At 41.7% G+C, this 21065-nt stretch overlaps 2 protein-coding genes and 1 long non-coding RNA gene across 4 annotated transcripts in view; 2 read left to right on the forward strand and 1 right to left on the reverse strand.

Annotated features, from left to right (window-relative positions):
- cfdp1 (craniofacial development protein 1) overlaps nucleotides 1–15833 on the reverse strand; it is a 55776-nt gene extending 39943 nt beyond the window's left edge. The window contains exons 1-5 of the mRNA XM_029634200.2: nucleotides 15459–15833; nucleotides 15110–15242; nucleotides 13626–13848; nucleotides 13318–13448; nucleotides 11548–11673 (exon numbers count right to left, since the gene is read on the reverse strand). Of these exons, the coding sequence (XP_029490060.1) occupies nucleotides 11548–11673; nucleotides 13318–13448; nucleotides 13626–13848; nucleotides 15110–15242; nucleotides 15459–15528 (683 nt within the window). The 5' untranslated portion in view covers nucleotides 15529–15833. The remainder of the gene's footprint in view (nucleotides 1–11547; nucleotides 11674–13317; nucleotides 13449–13625; nucleotides 13849–15109; nucleotides 15243–15458) is intronic.
- Nucleotides 999–12481, forward strand: LOC115109377 (uncharacterized). 2 transcript variants are annotated; one of them, XR_003860511.2, is made up of 3 exons: nucleotides 999–1231; nucleotides 1930–2039; nucleotides 10205–12481. It is a non-coding gene; the product is annotated as an uncharacterized LOC115109377 (long non-coding RNA). The 2 variants fall into 2 exon arrangements; XR_010461105.1 differs by having other exon boundaries at nucleotides 1930–12481.
- A 77-nt stretch (nucleotides 15834–15910) lies between the features above and the next one.
- On the forward strand, nucleotides 15911–19552 carry LOC115109376 (transmembrane protein 170A-like). Its single transcript, XM_029634201.2, has 3 exons — nucleotides 15911–16338; nucleotides 17000–17170; nucleotides 17307–19552. The coding sequence occupies exons 1-3, from the start codon at nucleotides 16197–16199 to the stop codon at nucleotides 17435–17437; spliced, it is 444 nt and encodes a 147-aa protein (XP_029490061.1). The 5' UTR covers nucleotides 15911–16196; the 3' UTR covers nucleotides 17438–19552.
- Nucleotides 19553–21065: the final 1513 nt, after the last annotated feature.

Consider the following 21065-nt stretch of genomic DNA (forward strand, 5'->3'; position numbering starts at 1 on the left):
TCTGTTGTATCAGACACATTACCTTTTAACCTTTTTTTATGTAGCCTAGGCTACATGAATTTAGGATCTATCGTCCCACAACTGTTCCAGAGTCTGTTTGGAATAGGCCATTCTATCTTGACAAGTTGATCAATAGAATAGGTAGCCTAAACCTTTCTACTATAGTAGATTGGCGGAGGAAAAGTAAATGTGGACAGTTACTCTAACATGTTCAAAGTGCACGTCAGAATCCGGTAAGAAGGACCACACATCATTGCATCCTCGACTTGCATGTTCTGTTAATATGAATTTAAAAAGAAAATGAGAGCTGCACACTCTAGGAGCTCAGATGCAATAATTTAATAACTAACGTTTATGACAAACACTGCGGGTCACTAGTTTGTATAGTTTCAAAGACACACAGGTGTCTGTAACCATGGCCAGGTGTGGCTTGATTTCATTGATTCATTTACAGATATAAATACAACATATAAAAAAGCATCAATGGATAACATACGATCATTTTGGCTACACAGGCCAAACAATTACAATGAATAGCAAAAATCACAGGAATGGCTTCAGATCAAAGTCTACGTTGAGACCGAAGGGAGCAATGGTCTTTAGATTATACATCCAGGCAGCCTCTCAGTTTGACAATAAATTGTCACGGTCACCCCCTAGGGACGGTGACGTGTTCAATACCAACATAACGAAGGGACGAAATATAGTGGTTTGTTTCCAAAAAGTGGGCCGCAACTGGGTACGTCGAGTTTTTGCACCCAATGGTGCTCCAAAATCCCTACTTTTAATTTGCGCTTCGTTATACCCACATCATTTTTTACCACAAGGACAAGTTATTAAATAACTGCCTTAGTGGAGCAAGGGGCGGAGCCAGAGGAGTGTCCAGGGTGGCACTGGACACCCCAGATATCTGATTGGCCACCCCGGGTGCCACCCCAAAATTTCATTCCCTATTGGCAGTTTGACGCTGGTTGACATCTCATTTCACCTCTTGTTGAAAGAAGCATTATTTTGACGTTCGGCGGCGCATTTTTCAAATCGATGACGAGAAAATATTAACGTTGTTTGGGAGATACAGAAGAATAAGAAGAACAAACAGAATGAGAGAATATTTCCACAGCTCCACGGGGTCTTTCCGCGATTGGCGAAAGCATCATATTTGAAGTTAGTTTTTAGGTTTAGCATCGGGTTTACGTTTCCTGAACAACTTTTACAACAGTAGAGTCGCTGTGTAAGTTAATGTTAGACCTTTGGCTCCATTAACAAACAGTTAATCAGATAAGAGAGATCGGTTCCCAATTTAGCCTAACATTATGTTTACATCTGTGTTAGTAATACACGCATATAAAGTGCGGTGTCGTAAGTTATAGTATACGAATGCTTAACTAATGTGGGGTAACTAGTAGGCTACAGCTGTCAGTGTTCAGTAAGTTAAAATCCATTAACTCAAGTTAGATTTTCGTACTTGAACACAAATCAAACAATTGTTATTATCAATCTGTTAACATTACTCAAAAGATTACCACAATTTGCAGATAGCCAGTTTGCTATCGTAAAGGTGTAAGACATTATAGCTAGCTAAGTTACTTACTGCCGAGTAGGGCTAGCCATGATCTAACTAGTAACTTAGGCTGGTAGTTGATTTTAAGGTATAGCTATGATAATGGGGATTTGTAATTAAGATTGAACTCAAATGTGGGTAATTGGATGCTTAGATGTAACCATAGACTGACCCTGTGCAAAAATATGACAATTAAACATGAAAAGAAAGGGCAAGATATCAGACTTCTGTTCCAAAAGGACCCAATGGCAGGCCAGGCCTATACTTTAAACTGCACATTTTAGTTAGCAGCTGTTAATATCTAATATTGTGGATCCCTTAATTATACATTTCCATAGAGATATGACATTATTTAACGTGTATTTCAGACATTACACGATCCAGAGAAGAGGGTCCTGAACAGCCGTGTTTGAAAACATTTCCCAGAACTCAGCATGGTACTAGGTAAAGGGCTTTCAATCCATGGCTTGAATATTCTGTAAGTCAAGATTCGATTTATTGTTTCGCCTGTAGTTATTTTTCTCTGTTCAATACACCTGAATCTGCCTTCACATCACAGTCAGGGTTTTGTAACTGGAAAAAGGCGCTGTTTAAAGATTCTGGGTTTAAGCTCCATTTGAAGGCAGAGCATCATATCAATGCTATGTATGCTTGGAATCAGCATAAAAGGGCTATTGACAGCAACTCATCAATGTTAGATGTCATAAATGAGGACCAGAAAAAGAAAGTGGAGGACAGTGCAAGATTTGCATTTTATGTGCACTGTAATGCACATTGTTTGAATTTAGTTCTTGTCGATGCTGTAAAATCAGTGCCTGAGGCAGTTAATGCTATAAAGCAGAAGCTTTATAATGTTCTATTCTGGCTCGTAAGTTCATCTCAAGTGGCTTGCAGTTCAGAAAGAGCTCTAGCCACAGCAGCAGCACAGGGAACTACAGAGACTTACGGATGTAAGGTAGATGCAGATACATGGCATGCCGTAACCTGAGGGACAGGCTTCCAGCAGTTCTGAGAGTGCTACAGGCTATCACACTTGAAAATAGATCAGTGGAGGTAAGGGGCCTTCTTTCTCAGATAGATTTACATTTCATAGGGCTTTTGGTTACCTTTTGTGAAGTGCTTGGTGATGCCAAATGTCTTTCTGACCGGCTCCAATCAAGCTCTCTTGACCCAGCAAGGGCTGTGGACGTAGTAGGTGCCCTTACAGACACATTACAGGACTACAGAAGTGAGGGTTACATTGGAAAACTATGGAAAGAGGTTGAAGAGATGTCAGAGCACTGCAAAATAAGTGTACAAACAGTGTGCAAAAGACAGCCTAAAACAAGCGTAAGATTTCACTACTCATTGATGATGAGCACTGTAGGACAGACAAATAGTGACCAAAGTGATGGTGAGAGTTTCCAAAGAGATGTTTTATCAGGTGCTTGACAGTCTCACAGCAGAGGTGTTTTTCAAAGAAGAATTGCGAGATAATGCAAGGGGTCCAGTCTCTTAACGCAAAGAGGACAACATTCTTGAATGAGGAGCCTGTTTGCCTTTGCTCATACCTTTGAGTCAGATTTAGAGGACCTCAAACATGAGGTTCATCAAACCAAGCGGCTTCTTGATATGAGAGAGAAAAGTGGAAGGGACAGACCGTCTACTCTCCTCTCCTTGACTTTGTTGTGTTTCTAGAACCTTATAAAAGAAGTCTTCCATGAGCTATTTCGACTTTGTAAGATGTCTGTTGTTACACCAGTCAGCAATGCTTCTTGCGAGAGAGGCTTCTCAGCTTTAAAACGGATTAAAACCCACCGTAGGACAACAATGGTTGATGACAGGTTAAGTGACCTCTGAATCCTCAGTGTTGAGTCAAGGAGGGCACGCTCCCTCAACATGGATGAGTTTGTGAAACATTTTGACAGTTCTCAACAGAACCGCAGAATTATGCTGTTTTAAATCTACCTAGGATAATTTGGCACTTAGGTGGTCCCTCTGGTCATGATTAAAACCTGCACTGTGTACTAGCTAGTACACTGACATTCTAAAATTATAAATCCAAAGGGTATCATGTCACACAGATTTCATTTGGTCTTGATTAGGCCAATTCCAAAACTTTTCTTTGATATTAGTGAACATAATATATGTGACCATACATATGATACTGTAAGTTTATGATCCTGTAAATATTGATGGGCACCAAAATTATTTTTAAAGTCAATTTCTGCGTTTGTGTGTGTGTGTGTGCGTGCGTGAAATTGAGCTGCAGTTCCGAGGTAGAGACACTGACTATTCATAGTATGTTAAAGAATTCTATTGAAGTAACCCTTTTGGACCACACTATCTGCCACACTGAAGAACTTCAGGTTAAGTGAATTATCACTTCTACCTCTAATCAGCAATCATACGATTCATTCATGCACCTTAGATGCCAGGTTAGGGTTACACACTCATTTTCTGTCATGGTCCATGGACCCCCTGAAGTAGCCTTGGCCACCCCATGTATAAAACTCTTGTTCCGCCACTGAGTGGAGCACGTCGCCTAAACAGGTGTGCGTTTCTTTCGCCTCCAGATCAACCTGTTAATATAAATGACCATATTCTAAATGTGTTTTCTGTCATTCTGAGCTCCGTGGGTGGAGGCTCTAATCAGGTTACGTGTCCAATGCATGAATTAAAATGTTGCCGGTCAAATGTCCGGCTCCACATTTTCCTAATGGAAACCTTGGACCAACAGTATCAAAAGCGGGATTAAGATCCAAAATAACTAGAATAGAGAAGTCACCAGGATCAGCAGCCAACAAGGTCTTTACTCACTTTCAATAAAGTAGGTTCCATACTGTGCAGTGAGCCCTACTGGAATTCTTCAAATAGGTTCATACTCAAACAAGCCACTAATTACTTGAAAACGACTTTTTCTAAAAATCTAGGATAAAAAAAAGCAAGTTTAGCGATAGGTCTATAATTACACAGTGAGGGGGGGTCTATAGACTGGTCTTTTTAAGGAGAGGTTGAACCAGAGCAGTTTTAAAATTGTCTGGAAAGGAGCCAGAGGTCAGGGAGCGATTTACAATAGACAGAATGTTGGGGCCAGCAGTAGGCATAATAACCTCTTATAGTAGTCTAGTAGGGATCACGTCCAAGGGGCAGGAGGAGGTCTTCATGTAAGCTACAGTATCAAGGAGGAACTCACAGGATATTTGCTGAAAGGAGCTAAAGGAAGCAGTAGACAGCCTCAGAGTAGTTGCCTCAAGTGCCTCCTGACCAGAAAAGCTGGGATTGTGTCGACTACTGTCAATCTGGAATCTAATCTTTTCTATAAAGAATCAGAAAAACTGTTTGCAGAGACCAAGGGATGTGAGCATGTCATTCTTAGTTTCTACTGGTGCCACTGAGTCTAAAGCAGCCTGACATATGTCACTGAAACTGCAAATCATGAGTGTGATGACAAAGAACATGATCAGTAGTAGGGGATTTAAAAGCTTCAGTACATTTATTAACAGTTGTGGAGTTAATGATGCCTGAGAGTGGGGACAGACGTTTTTAAGAGGAGGAGAAAGAATTTTTAAAACAATACTGAGATGGTCATAGACACACACATCAATAGTTTCCAAGTTATCAAACCATAGGACAGACAGCACGAGATCAGGGGATGGCTTTTGTTGTGTGTAGGTCCCTGTGGCGTAGAGCACAAGGCTAAAGGGTTCTAATAGGTTAAGAAACGCCCCAGATAGCTCATTATTTAGGAAACACACATGAATGTTTAGAATAATAACTCTGTCATAATTAGGCGCAACCAAAGAGAGCAGGTAGGAGAATTCTGCAATGAACAAACTATTAGGTTTAGAAGGGTGGTACACTAAAATATACAAGGAGGCCTGTTTCTTGTTCAAGTAAAAGATAAGACTCTCAAATGAGGACATTCTTCCACATGACACCGGGCTACATATATACTTGTCTATGAATGATGGCTACTCCCCCACCACGGCCAGGATTTCTGTCGATAAGAAGGGGCTGGAGGGATAGATTCATTTAGATCAGGTATTCCCAAACTGGGATACGCGCAATGCCGTCGGAGGTACTCCAAATAAACATTTGGTTCACTTTTTATTTTTTGTTATTACATAAAATATATTTTAAAATATTCACATTTTCAAACAGTACATTTATATTTTCCCAACAGGCCTATACATTTGGGTGTGTTTTTTTCTCACCTGAGTAGCCTCGTTTCACTGCCAAAAATAAAATTAAACCATCTAGTGTTCAGTGAAATAACAACACAATGTCAAATACAGGTAGTCTAATCAAATAATTAACATCCAATCACATTAACCATTACTCTATCGCAGGAAACCTTCACTCTTGTGCAGACATTTAGAAATTAAACATGACAATTTGAAAAATAAGCCACAGGAGTTTTTTGAGCGAGAATAAAGATGACTTTCGAGTAGTAAGACATGTATAAAAGCAACAGATACCATTCATAAGAAGGGCTAGAAGCGTCTTGTATGGTGAGCTACCGAGTGGCTAGGACAGGCAAGCCCCATATTATTGTGGAGGACTTTAATTCTTCCTGCTACCGCAGATATGGCTGGGACAATGTTGGGGGAAAAGGTTAAAAAAAAATATACAGACAATGTCTCCACCAAACAAAACCGTTTCACGATGCATCAGTGACATGGCAGGAGATGTTTTGAAACAATTACTGCTTTGCATACAAGCCAGTGAATTCTATGCATTACAGCTGGATGAGTCAGCAAACGTGACGGGCCTGGCACAGCTCCTGGTATATGTTTGTTACGTTTATGAGGGGTCAATTAAGGAAGACATCCTCTTCTGCAAACCACTGGAAGCCAGGACAACAGGAGAGAATACTTTTTTAAAGTACTGGACAGCTTTGTGACATCAAATGGACTTTGGTGGTCAAGATATTTTGGTAATTGTACTGATGGTGCAAATGCCATGACAGGAAGACATAGTGGAGTGGTAACGTGCATGCATACACTGCAGCATCCACCGAGAGGCTCTTGTTGCCAAGGGAATGCCTGACAGCTTGAACGACATTTTGGACACTACAGTGAAAATGGTTAACTTAGTTAAAGCAATGCCTCTAAATTCTCGTGTATTTTCTGCATTATGCAATGATATGGGCAGCGACCATGTAAAGCTTTTACAACAGACAGAAGTGCGCTGGTTATCAAGGGGCAAAGTATTGACACGTTTTTTTTTTTTTTTAATTGAGAGACGAGTTTAAAGTGTTCTTTACTGACCAGAATTTTCCCTTGTCTGACCGCTTGCATGATGACGAGTTTCTCACATGACTGGCCTATCTACGTGATGTTTTTTCTCGCCTGAATGATCTGAATCTAGGATTACAGGGACTCTCTGCAACTATATTCAATGTGTGGGACAAAATTGAAGCTATGATTAAGAAGTTGGAGATCTTCTCTGTCTGCATTAACAAGGACAACACACAGGTCTTTCCATCATTGTTTGATTTGGTGAACTGTCAAATGTGATATAGCGAAGCACCTGAGTGAGTTGAGTGCGCAATTACTCTCCCGAAACAGATGACACAAATAACTGGATTCGTTATCCCTTTCATGCCCTGCCTCCAGTCCACTTACCAATATCTGAACAAGAGAGCCTCATCGAAATTGCAACAAACGGTTCTGTGAAAATTGTATTTAATCAGAAGCAACTGTCAGATTTCTGGATTGGGCTGAGCTCAGAGTATCCTGCCTTGGCAAATTGCACTGTTAAGACACTGATGCCATTTGCAACCACATACCTATGTGAGAGTGGATTCTCGGCCCTCACTAGCATGAAAACTAAATACAGGCACAGACTGTGTGTTGAAAATGATTGAAGACTGAGACTCTCCAATACAACACAACATTTGCAGAGTTATGTGCATCCTTTCAAGCACACCCTTCTCATTAACCTGTGGTGAGTTTTTCACCATGTTTGATGAACAAATAAGGTTTTATATGTAAGACGGTTAAATAAAGAGCAAAATGATTGATTATTGTATTATTATGTGTGCCTTGGTCCCATAAGAGCTCTTTGTCACTTCCCATGGGCCGGGTAGTGACAAAAACTCACACTCATTCTTATGTTTAATAAATGTATTGTATAGTGTGTGTGTGGCAGGCTTACAATGATGGCAAAAAAAAACATTTGAGAGTTCGCTGACCCTGGTGCTAGAGGAGGTACGCAGCTGGAGGTTGAATGTTTGAAGGGGTACGGGACTATAACAAGTTTGGGAACCACTGATTTAGAGAACTGAAGTCCTTGGTTTAAGCCAAGTTTCAGTAAGTATGAAAATATCAATGTAAAATCAAATAACAAAATCATTGCATATGAATGACGTATTTAGAGATCTTACATTCAATCTTGACATGGATTGCTGCCGGATTGACAGAGGTATTCAGGGGATAGAGGAACAGAAATGAGGTTACTTACACTACGGGGGATAATATGCTGTCCATGTCCTCTGTGTCACGTTAGTCAAAAATTATTCGGGACACAGGAGCAGGAATGCGTAATAGTTTTTTTTATTGTACCCAAATTACGGCGTGCCGTGGAAAGGCACGGGGATGAAGACCAAACAAACACGTACACAAAACACAGGGTTGAGTCCCAAACAAAAGAGCGAGGAGTACCTTGAATAATTAACATGCACAACGTGCACAATGATTAACACACGGGACGAGACCAGGAATCATCTGCGCAATTCACAATGGCACGAAAGCCAAAACACACAGCACAGGTACTCACACGCACATTGTAACAATAAATGGACAGCACCATGGTATACAAATACTAATCAGTGGGAAGAGGGGACAGGTGCGCGTGATGAAAGTTCTGGAGGAATCCGTGACACTCTGGTGCTAATTATGACAGGGAGGACTGGAGAACTAACAGACCCAGGCCGTCAGTCTCTAAAACAGTTTGCTACGTTGCTGGAAATAATCCTGGAACCCGTGCAGTTAGGGTGAATCCAGTCTCATTTAAAAGAGTGCTGGCTGCTCCCAAAGCAAGTCAAAATTGTCAAAGAAAGTAGCCCAGAAGCTGAACTGGTACACTCACCCATTCCCTCATTGAGAACACAACAATAATACATCTGGTGAATGAATCAAGATGAGCTGACATATAGTAGGGAAAGAGAGGGCTGTGTTGAGACAGATGATGTGCTGCTCTCTGGTCCATTCCAAGCTCCCAGCCCAGACTCCCAGACTGACAATCACAGAACCTCTATCTGACCCTGCCAGCAGGAAACAAACTCTCCCAAGATAAGCCCTATCTTCTTCACAAGCAGACCAGACTATATGTGTGTGTATATACAAGACTACAGTAGGAGCAGTAGAAGATATTCTTACTGTTGTGATACAGTAGCGATGATGATGTGTGCGCAGTCGCGCACAAATGTGTGTGTGTGTGTGTTGTTTGTATGCCCTAATGTGTTCAGACTCAATGTTACCCGGCGTTGAGTGGTGAGGTAACACCACGGAGACAGAGAGCAATCAATCAACCAATCATTAGAATTCCCAACAAGCGGCTCTAAATCTCTGTGGCATGCTAATCGATAGCACTTAGCCTGCACCCCCAGTATTATGCAATGCCACTGTGGTCCACTGCTCTGGCAGACTATCGCCCTGCCACACACACACACACACACACACACACAGGACTACCCACAGAGCATGACAGCAGGTCAATCAAATCTATCAACACAATTGCTCTCAATTAGATCAGGGATTGATGAAAAGTTGGCTGGTGTTTTTAGGTGTGAGTGCACAACTATGACGCCTTATGCAACAACAGAGGGCTTTTATATGGCCCAATACTGTAACCTTGATATTGGCTCCCTGGAAGAGATCTATAAAAGGAGGAATGATAGCAAATTGAGAGTGAGAAAGAGTGTGAGAAAAAGACAGATGGAGGGAGACGGGGAGTGAATGGGAAAGCAGACGAGTGATTTTCTGTTTGCTGTAAGGGCAGTCAGCAGGGCCAAATTGGGGTGCAGTGGCTACTAGCTAGGTGCAGTAGGAGCTCAGACAGACAGATAGACAGAGCTGAACAGTATGGCACAGATGCACATGTTCCTTTAAGAGAGGCTGCACTCAATGGAGATCACATGTCTGGGGCCTGTCCTGCTGACTCAGGCCTTCCACTCCACTGCTAACCTCAAATCACACAGGAGGGAGGGGAAGAGAGAGAGACAGAGAGGAAGGCTTAACTCAACTTAACAGGACTCAGGAGGCAGAGACAGAGAGTGGGGGTGGAGAGGGAGGGAGAGAGAGAGTGCAAGAGAGGATGGGGTGCAGACAGGAAGGTAGAGGGAGAGCCGAAGATGGAGTAAATAATGAAGGGACAAAAGGCGGGAAAATGCAACAACACAGTCCGTACAGTCAACACTTCTCTGCCTCTCGTTTCAGGCGGGAAACTAGTGGTTGTAACATGGGATAGAGAGAGCCCCATGTGACCTCCGTAACAACATAGCACCCGCCACCCTTATGTAACAAACGTTATCTCAACATCCTGAGAGTGTTACGAGCTGATAAAAAACAACAACAAAGTTGGTCCTGTCCCTGCAGCAGGCTGTGATATGATGTGGTTCAAAGGCGAGGTAATTAACATAATGGGTCTGGTCTACAGGGATGATGAGGGAGGGCTTCTGACTGACTGATGGCTCCTTCCTGTTGTCGTACTATAGGTAAGCTCTCCCTTTCCCCTCATCTACAACAGGAAATGGCTCTGGACACACTGTACATTCTGTAAGGGAAAGATCACTACCTGTCTGGACACAAGCCACCGCCTCAGAGGAAAGACGTGTAAGGTAATTAAACACCATGGAAACGGAGGGAAGTAATGCCATGCAGGGGAGCGGGGGATAGAGGAGAGGAGAGCAGCTGGAGCTGTCATAGCAAGACAATGATACACACAATTACAGTACACACACACAAATACGTCACACACGGTACACTGAATGTACAAAACATTAGGAACACCTTCCTAATATTGAGTTGCACCCCGCCCCGTTTGCCAAACACAACAGCCTTAATTGGTCAGGGCATGGACTCTACAAGGTGTCGAAAGCGTTCTACAGGTATGCTGGCCCATGTTGACTCCAATGCTTCCTACAGTTGTGTCGGTTGGATGTCCTTTAGGTGGTGGACCATTCTTGATACACACAGGAAACTGTTGAGCGTGAAAACCCCAGCGGTGTTGCAATTCACACTCAAACCGGTGTGCCTGGCACCTACTACCATACCCTGTTCAAAGGCACAAATCTTTTGTCTTGCCCATTCACCCTCTGAATGGAACACATACACAATCCATATCTCAATTGTCTCAAAGCTTAAAAACCCTTCTTTAACCTGTCTCCTCCTCTTCATTTACACTGATTGAAGTGGAGTTAACAAGTGACATCAATAAGGGATCATAGTTTTCACCTGGTCAGTCTATGTCATGGAAACAGCAGGTGTTCCTAATGTTTTGTACACTCAGTGTATATGCACAAACACAACACACAGTGATATCAGAGCAGTGTGAAAGGCGAGTCGTAATCCCACTCCCTGGCTTCTCAGTAGCAGAGAGAGTGGATGACAGGATCAAAGGCTTGCTGTAGGAGCTGTCACAAATCAATGGAGAGAAACCTGGGAGGATTACCCTCATGTCCTACACACAAGCCTTTTACAGCCTATTCAAACATGTCTGTGAAAACACAATTGGCACCACTGCCATTTGCACATGCACGTATAAATTAGTCATAGGAAGTTGAGTGATGGGAAAATGGAAATCTGACTGGGTTCACTACCTATTTAAAAAGGAATGCTGGTGAAAGTAGATGAAGCAGTATTTCACATTATACTGTACCGTAATTTATAGCAGTGGCAGTACTTCTGTTCATATACATCTAAGTGATATTTAACTTCTATACTAGTCAGATACTTAGAGAAGGAAGGGTGATGTAAGGTAGTAACTGTGGGGGGGTGTACCTGGGTCCAGGGGCGAGGGAGGAGGGCTCTGGTCTGCTGGGTATAGTCCACACATCTGGTGTTTCCTCCTTGGACTTCAGAAAGCACTTGGCCTCCTTGGAGTCAGCATCTACCTCTTTGGTTACTCTGAAGACAGTAACAGGCAGACACTTAAACCCAGGACTGTATTAGTGGCCTCAGTCTAATGAGCATAAGTAGAGATCAAATTACATAACACTGTACATTTCTCAAGAAAAGGACACACAAGGACAGACACACACACAGACAACAAGCTGATAAACTGATAAACACACAACAAGCCTTGGGTTGCTTTGGCACAAACAAATTGCCAACCTCTCTCTAATGCCATTTAATATCATGTTTACATACCCTACATTACTCATCACATATGTATATACTGTACTCATTTAAACTGCTGCATCTACTGCATCTTGCCATCTTTATGTAATACATGTATCACTAGCCACTTTAAACTATGCCACTTTATGTTTATATACCCTACATTACTCATCTCATATGTATATACTGTACTCGATACCATCTACTGCATATTGCCTATGCCGTTCTGTACCATCACTCATTCATATATCTTTATGTACATATTGTTCATTCCTTTACACTTGTGAGTATAAGGTAGTAGTTGTGGAATTGTTAGTTAGACTACTCGTTGGTTATTACTGCATTGTCGGAACTAGAAGCACAAGCATTTCGCTACACTCGCATTAACATCTGCTAACCATGTGTATGTGACAAATACAATTTGATTTGATTTAATTCTCTCACACACACACATAAAAACACACACACACATAAAAACATAACCCCAGTGAAAAAATATATGTATTTTCTTAAACCAAAAACCGACATGGCCGATGTTTCATTAACCCCTTAGGTTGGTCACTGTTTACAAGCCAATAAAACCAACAAATATGTTTTCTGCTTTTGGTTGAGTCCCTCCCTGGTAGTAGGTTTGGCCGGGGTAGGCCGTCATGTGAATACGAATTTGTTCTTCACTGACTTGCCTAGTTAAAAAAAAAATGAAATAGAAAATTGTACAAGAAACCCCTCCCACACATGTGCACTTACACACACATGAATCAACACTTTGTAATAATGAGAGGACAATCCTTTCCTTCCATCTCCTGCCAAGTGGACATTTTTGATGCATTTTTTATGTCTCTGCCTCTCGCACCTCTGTTTCTTCTCCCTTTCCTCCTTAAACCCTGCAATCATTTCTAGCTCTCCCTTTACACAACCAGGCTCTACTGGATCATAGTCTTCTAAATTCCTCAAAAGAAACACTGCACCCCATCAGATATAATAGACAGTCCTCTCTTCTCCAATAGGACATAATGACAGGGATAGGAAGAGACCAGTCCAACATTAAGGTCAACCAGTACATCCTCTGGGAAGACATTCTTTAAGAAGATTGCATCCATTAGGGTGATAATGATAATCATATGTTGCAAAGATTTCAGTCTTTCATAGAAAATAAGCAACGTCCTTTAATGTGTTTCATATTACATAGATAATACTACTGGTGAGACCCTGACTAATCTAAAACCACTTTCCCAGGACAATTATTTGGCCTGTAAACTGACATGTGTTGTTGTAACTCAGAAATGTAATTGCGCCAGTATGCTGTGGAATGCAGACACTTTCTCAGGATCATTATGTGAAGGGTTCAAATGTAAGGTTGCACTGTCACCTGGTGGTCAAAGAATGTACTGCTACCGGTATGTGCGCAGTGCACCAGTGGTCTAAACTTACCGGACCTCTTCCCCAGCAAAGTCAAAGACCTTAGTGATGGTGACTTTAGAGGGCTCTTTAGATTTATGCTCTAAATGATGACGTTCTAATGGGGCCTCAGTGGACTTCTTCGGTCTGTCTGTGGGTGCAGCCTGGTGAAGATTGAAAGACAAAAAAAATGTTAGACATCATAGCGTTCCAAAGAGTAAAAACTTGACTCCAATGCAAACAACATACACAACCAGCAAGCTGTAACAGGAACCCAGGTTCCAACTATCATATGCCTGGATGTCTCTATGGGCAAGATGTCTGTAGATTTGGTACAATACCTGCTGTTTAGTAGTAGACTGTGGTGATGGAATAGATGGCTTGGATTTGGGACCAACATCACTCAGAAAACTGGCCCACAAATCATCTGCTTTCTTCTTCTTTTTCTCTTCGTCCACCTCCTTCTTGGGCATGGAATCAGAAAACTCTCCCTCCTCCTCCTGCTCCTCCACACTGCCATCCTGCTCTGTCTCCTCTAACTTCAGTCCTCCTTTCTTTCTTTTCCTATGAGGATCGCCAAAGAGAGTGGTAGGAAAATAACGTACAAAAATGGTTATCAACCGATTTCAGCAGACTAGCTTGGAAATTACAATAAAAACTGAGCAAAACAAAGCAATCAATGCCCAACTTCACCCTCAACACTGGGGCCCTACAAGGGTGCGTGCTCAGCTTGATTACCAACAACGACGAGACAGCCTATAGGGATGAGGTGAGGGCACTCGTGTGGTGTCAGGAAAACAACCTCTCATTCAACGTCAATAAAACAAAGGACGTGATCATGGACTTCAGGAAACAGCAGAGGGAGCACCCCCCTATCCACATTGAAGGGACAGCAGTGGAGAAGGTGGAAAGTTTTATGTTCCTCGGCATACACATCACAGACAAACTGAATTGGTCCACCCACACAAACAGCATGGTGAAGAAGGCGCAACAGCGCCTCTTCAACCTCAGGAGGCTGAAGAAATTTGGCTTGTCACCTTTCAAAAACCCTGACAAACTTTTAGAGATGCACAATCGAGAGCATCCTGTCAGGCTGTATCACCGCCTGGTATGGCAACTGCACCGCCCTCAAGCGCAAGGCTCTCCAGAGGGTGGTGCTGTCTGCACAACACATCACCAGGGGCAAACTACCTGCCCTCCATGACACCTACAGCACCCGATGTCACAGGCCAAAAAGATCATCAAGGACATCAACCACCCGAGCCACTGCCTGTTCACACCGCTACAATCCAGAAGGCGAGGTCAGTACAGGTGCATCAAAGCTGGGACCGAGAGACTGAAAAACAGCTTCTATCTCAAGGCCATCAGACTGTTAAACAGCCACCACTAACTCAGAGAGGCTGCTGCCTACATTAAAACCCAATCCCTGGCCACTTTAATAAATGGATCACTGGTCACTTTATACAATGCTCTCTAAATAATGCCACTTTAATAATGTTTACATATCTTACATTACTCACATTACATGTATATACTGTATTTTATACCATCTATTGCCACTTGCCTATGCCACTCGGCCATCGCTCATCCATATACTTACATGTACATATTCTCATTCACCCCTTTAGATTTGTGTGTATTAGGTAGTTGTTGGGGAATTGTTAGATTACTTGTTAGATATTACTGCACTGTCGGAACTAGAAGCACAAGCATTTCGCTACACTCACATTAACATCTGCTAACCATGTGTATGTGACAAATACAATTTGATTTGACACCATTGGTCTAAAAACGGAGCCAAATACAAAAGTGTTGAATCACTCACCTCATGCCAATGTCTTGGCCTTTCTTCTTTTTCTTCTTGGTGACATTATCTGACTGTTGGCCATGCTGGTCATCCCCTTCCAGACCATCTTCTTTCACACATTCATTCATGTCATCTTCACTGAGGTTGTCATCTGTCGACCACACAACAATCATGGTAAGACTTGAACTGAATGACAAACACGGTAGCTAGTTATCATCAAGCTACATACATGAAGAATATGACACATACAGTGGAAATATTGCATAACTACTGTATAAGCTTATGATTCTCTGTCATGCGTGTAACGTTAATAAAATATCTGCTCAACTTGCATTGCATTTCTATCTGTTTGTGGAAGTAACTTTACCAGATGGGACATAGTCTTGATCTTCATTTGAAGAATAGCCATCGGAATCATAATCTGAGTAATTCATCATTTCCCCTCCAGAAAGAGTCTACACTTTCTGCCAATAGTAAACACAGCAGTAAAGGTATGATGGATAACTGGCTAGCTAGCAAATTACAAAGCACCGGATATCTGACGAACACTGTCTGTAGCTATCATGCGGTTACAAAATAACAGTTAAAGTTAACAAATGTTTCTAGCTGTATAGTTTATTATAGCTACAATTACAATAACAAACAAATACATAAGTATCCACAATATGAAAACGTGTGGCTTTGTTGACTAGCTACAGGAAGGAGCGCGGATCTATATTGATCATTATGTAATTCTATGGTAGCTGCTTATCTGACTTCCTGATTTACTACGGCACGGCCACAGGATCAATCGATCGTTAGGAAAGACGCGTTATCGCTTCTTTATTGTTGGAAAATGAATACCGTATTCATAATCGATTGCATTATTATACATTTATATGTTAATACGGTTTGGAAATTGTATTCAACAATTTATCAAAATTGTGACATCCTTTTTGTGACCCCGCCTCTGATGAGTCTGGTACCGGCGTGACGTCAAATCAAGTTGTGTTGACATCAAGCTAACGGCTATATACAGGAGATCAACCAACCCTTGTCGACTTGCTAGGTAGATCCAACATTAATGTTCTGATGGTGTTATTCGGATATTCGTGGTCTCGCACACATGCTCGTGGTGTTCTGTGCATTAGACATGCAGAACGGATATAACGAGATTGGGTTTGTGCAGCAAATTCTTAGCTTGAATTTGGTCCCTAGGAAAAATGGAACCAATCGAGGCAACGACACATCGCTTAGCGACTTCTCAGGTGAGATTCATTCCACACTGTTCTACGTTAGCCAGTTGAACAACATTATTATAAACTTTGTAAACGTACATTTTTCGTTAACTATTATCCAGGTAACCGATTTAACGTAGCTAGTAATACTACTTAGTGAGCTACCACATTCAAATAGACGTAAATCGTAACGTTTGGGTCCTTACGTTAGTCCATTATTATTGAGCTACTTTAGCTAACTAGATAGCTACTAGCTAGATAAGTTAACATGGCTTCTACTGTAGCTAGCTATTGTGAATGCTAAACAAGTAGCTAGCTAGCTAACTTTAGCTGGCTAGCTAATCAAGTGCTAGCTAGCCAGCTGGCAATAACAACAAATATTATTGTACAAAACGGACAACTTTAAATTACCCATAACGTTAGGCAATCCACTAGAGTATTCTAATGGATTTACCTAACGTTATGTATATATTACCTAACGTTATATATATATTAGTGTGAGAGAGATGTTACATATATGTGTAATCGTTAGCAGCTTGGATTATTTTGCAGGGTGATTAAGGGGTCAGATTAACATAATGGGCACTGGGTAAGGTAGTATTTATTTCAGAAGACATGTCAGGCCACAGGCATATGTAAAGTCTCTAAACATTGCAAGGATATATGTTACTGCTTACTTCCTTTGTCTCAGAGATGTGGTATGGAGTCTTCTTGTGGGCTGCTGTCTCTTCACTGGTGTTCCACCTCCCCGCTGCTCTCCTGGCCCTCGCCACCCTGCGACAACACAAAATAGCCCGCTTCATGCCCATTGCCATCATACTGATGAGTATCGTGGGCCCTGTGTGTGGTGGTGTCCTTACCAGTGAGTTACTCACCTCATGTTCTGATAAGCCATCAACATAATCCATTATTGTACGCGTAGACATAAACTACTCATTGAGTCAGTGTAAAAATTATTTTATACTTTTCAAAAACCAAAAATGTCTTTGTGCATGTAGGTGCCGCCATTGCTGGGGTGTACAAAGCAGCAGGGAAGAGGATGATCTCCTTGGAGGCCTTGGTGTTTGGAGTGGGCCAGTCCTTCTGTGTCCTCATTATCTCCTTCTTAAGAGTCCTAGCTACACTCTAGCACTGGGACACAGGAACTCAAGGAGGGAGAGGGGGGCATGCAATCAGCAGGACGGCATATGCAAGACAGCTGTTCCTTCAGAGGCCTTATTTTCTATATCTGTTATCGGATGACTTTGTTTGATACATGATTAGTTGCCAAAGTGGTATATTTCAGGGCTGGTCAGGGGCTCTGTTTTTCTATGTGTGTTATCATCAGCCTTCTCATTCTGCGTGTTATAGATGTATCATACACATAGCTGAGAATGAAACATTCCAGCATGCAGGAAATTTGTGCTCTACAATTTGGATGAATACACTCCATTTATACTGTCTCGATAGTTCCACAACCTGGTAAAGACAACAAGTCTGATGTGCATGCCATCAGACAAACACTAAAGGAGAGCATTCTCTGCTCTGTTCCACCACAGACCAATCAGCTTAAATACAATGTCTTGACTGAGGTGTGATGTATTCACAATGAGGCACAGTGCTCGACGATATTGAAATTGAAATATCTAAGTCAGACATAGCTACAACTTAAGCTTTTATTTCCACATATATATTTCTCTTTCTCTCTCTCTCCATATTCCAACTTGGGGTGTGTCTAATTATAATTTTAAAATATATATATATTTAAGTCCATTCCAGCTTCTTCTGTAAGCAGAGGCAATAGAGAGAAGTGGAGACAATGAAGAGAAGGAAAGTTGTAAGTTCCCAATCTCTTTGTATATTGCTGAGCAAATCATAGGGAATAGTGTTGACTAATCTCATATTTATTTTATTTTCCTTAAATATAATGTTTTCAATATTGTTAGGGTATTTTTAGATAGTTGATCTGTGGGTTATATCAGTGTATATACAAAATACTTTTTCTGAGTGAAATCTTTACACAAAACAGTTGCAGACTGTTCTAAGTTCTCTGGTGGCGTCAGTGTGCTTATATAATTTAATATCTCTTGAGAACCTTTTCAGCATTGCTCTTTTTTTGTTAATGTTCTATTGGCCTTAATGATGTTAAAGGTGTACAGTATGTAGGAATAGTGTAATATATTGTTACTTTGGCATTGATTATGCTAAACTAATAAGAGGCAACCTCACTCTAAACCATGAATGTGAATCAGATTTCCTTAAAATTCCTTGTGGAATTTCTTAAATCTTTTTACCAAAGAGAACCTAAAACATATGTACACCTGGTTTTAGTTTGAACTGATAGCCCCCTTGTCCCAAAATCCTGCTTTAATTAAGGGCTCTATTCAATCTGTATCGCTGAAGCATTCCAGATTTCGGGGTGTAAAGGTGTTTACTGTGAATGCAGTCTCTGCTAATGCTGAAACACTGCCTTTACATTTGATTCGCGCTGTAACGCTGAACTTCCGTAATACGGATTGAATAGAGCCCTAAAGGTTTCGGTATTGTGTCCAGACTTATAAATCATGAGCCGTGTGTAAGAACGAGGTAAAAGTCCAACTCCGCGAGAAAAAAGTCCCAATCCACCATAGAAAAGCACAGCTTTGCAGATGTCTCTATTCTAAGCCAAGAGTAGCAGACTAGTGAAATCAAGCATTACAGTCCAACAAAAAGCTTTTTGTGTTTTGTTATTCAGCATGGCTACATGCATATTGTTCAAAACTATCAGCAGTGTAGTGGTCATTAGTGCAGTAACAAAACCACATCCTTTTCAAAACACTAGTGTGGTGGACTGGTTATAGGAACAAATGAGGATGGTTGGCCATCACACTATTTGGTAGTGGTTCATTATTGTAATGTAGACAGATTTGTGGTGATTAAAGTTTCTTAGCAGCAGGCTAGAGCTGTTCTGTCTGGCAGTGATATCATGAGGGGTGACATGTTGAAAGCCATGCTCTGCTTATCTGGGCCTTGAACACCTCAATTCCACAGAATGTTTATTTTTCTAAAGTTCTTTAACTTTCCTTATTGTAGCATGACTGCACACTACTGTTTGTTATATAGCTAGTTGGTTTGTCTTGCTTTAAATAAATGAATGCTCTTTCTTGCCCATGTGATTTTAATCCATGGATTGATTTTGGTTTTACAAGACAAGGTTGATTTTATTACATTAAATTAAAGTGCCAATTGTTCATATTTTCATGTAATAAAATATTTCACGTTATAATTATTTGAGTGGTGTATTGATTTCAACTCATTTTGACTACTGCATTACACCTTGGTAGTGTGTATAGACCTCCCCACAGATGGATTATTTATCTCCTGCTCCATCTCTCTGCCTCTCCATACACACACGCACAGATGGATTATTTATCTCCTGCTCCATCTCTGCCTCTCCATATACACACACACACAGATGGATTATTTATCTCCTGCTCCATCTCTCTGCCTCTCCATACACACACACACAGATGGATTATTTATCTCCTGCTCCATCTCTCTGCCTCTCCATACACACACACAGATGGATTATTTATCTCCTGCTCCATCTCTGCCTCTCCATACACACACACAGATGGATTATTTATCTCCCGCTCCATCTCTCTGCCTCTCCATACACACACACAGATGGATTATTTATCTCCTGCTCCATCTCTCTGCCTCTCCATACACACACACAGATGGATTATCTCCTGCTCCATCTCTCTGCCTCTCCATACACACACACACAGATGGATTATTTATCTCCTGCTCCATCTCTCTGCCTCTCCATACACACACAGATGGATTATCTCCTGCTCCATCTCTCTGCCTCTCCATACACACACACAGATGGATTATCTCCTGCTCCATCTCTCTGACTCTCCATACACACACAGATGGATTATTTATCTCCTGCTCCATCTCTCTGCCTCTCCATACACACACACAGGTGGATTATTTATCTCCTGCTCCATCTCTGCCTCTCCATACACACACACAGATGGATTATTTATCTCCTGCTCCATCTCCCTGCCTCTCCATACATACACACAGATGGATTATTTATCTCCTGCTCCATCTCTCTGCCTCCATACACACACACAGATGGATTATTTATCTCCTGCTCCATCTCCCTGCCTCTTCATACACACACACAGATGGATTATCTCCTGCTCCATCTCTCTGCCTCTCCATACACACACACAGATGGATTATTTATCTCCTGCTCCATCTCTCTGCCTCCATACACACACACAGATGGATTATTTATCTCCTGCTCCATCTCTGCCTCTCCATACACACACACAGATGGATTATTTATATCCCGCTCCATCTCTCTGCCTCTCCATACACACACACAGATGGATTATTTATCTCCTGCTCCATCTCTCTGCCTCTCCATACACACACACAGATGGATTATTTATCTCCTGCTCCATCTCTCTGCCTCTCCATACACACAGATGGATTATTTATCTCCTGCTCCATCTCTGCCTCTCCATACACACACACAGATGGATTATTTATCTCCTGCTCCATCTCTCTGGCTCTTCATACACACACACAGATGGATTATTTATCTCCTGCTCCATCTCTCTGCCTCTCCATACACACACACAGATGGATTATTTATCTCCTGCTCCATCTCTCTGCCTCTCCATACACACACAGATGGATTATTTATCTCCTGCTCCATCTCTCTGCCTCTCCATACACACACACAGATGGCACTCCTGTGCTTTTACTACCTCCACCAG

This window comes from Oncorhynchus nerka, linkage group LG25 (assembly GCF_034236695.1).
Source record: "Oncorhynchus nerka isolate Pitt River linkage group LG25, Oner_Uvic_2.0, whole genome shotgun sequence".
NCBI classification, from domain to species: domain Eukaryota; kingdom Metazoa; phylum Chordata; class Actinopteri; order Salmoniformes; family Salmonidae; genus Oncorhynchus; species Oncorhynchus nerka.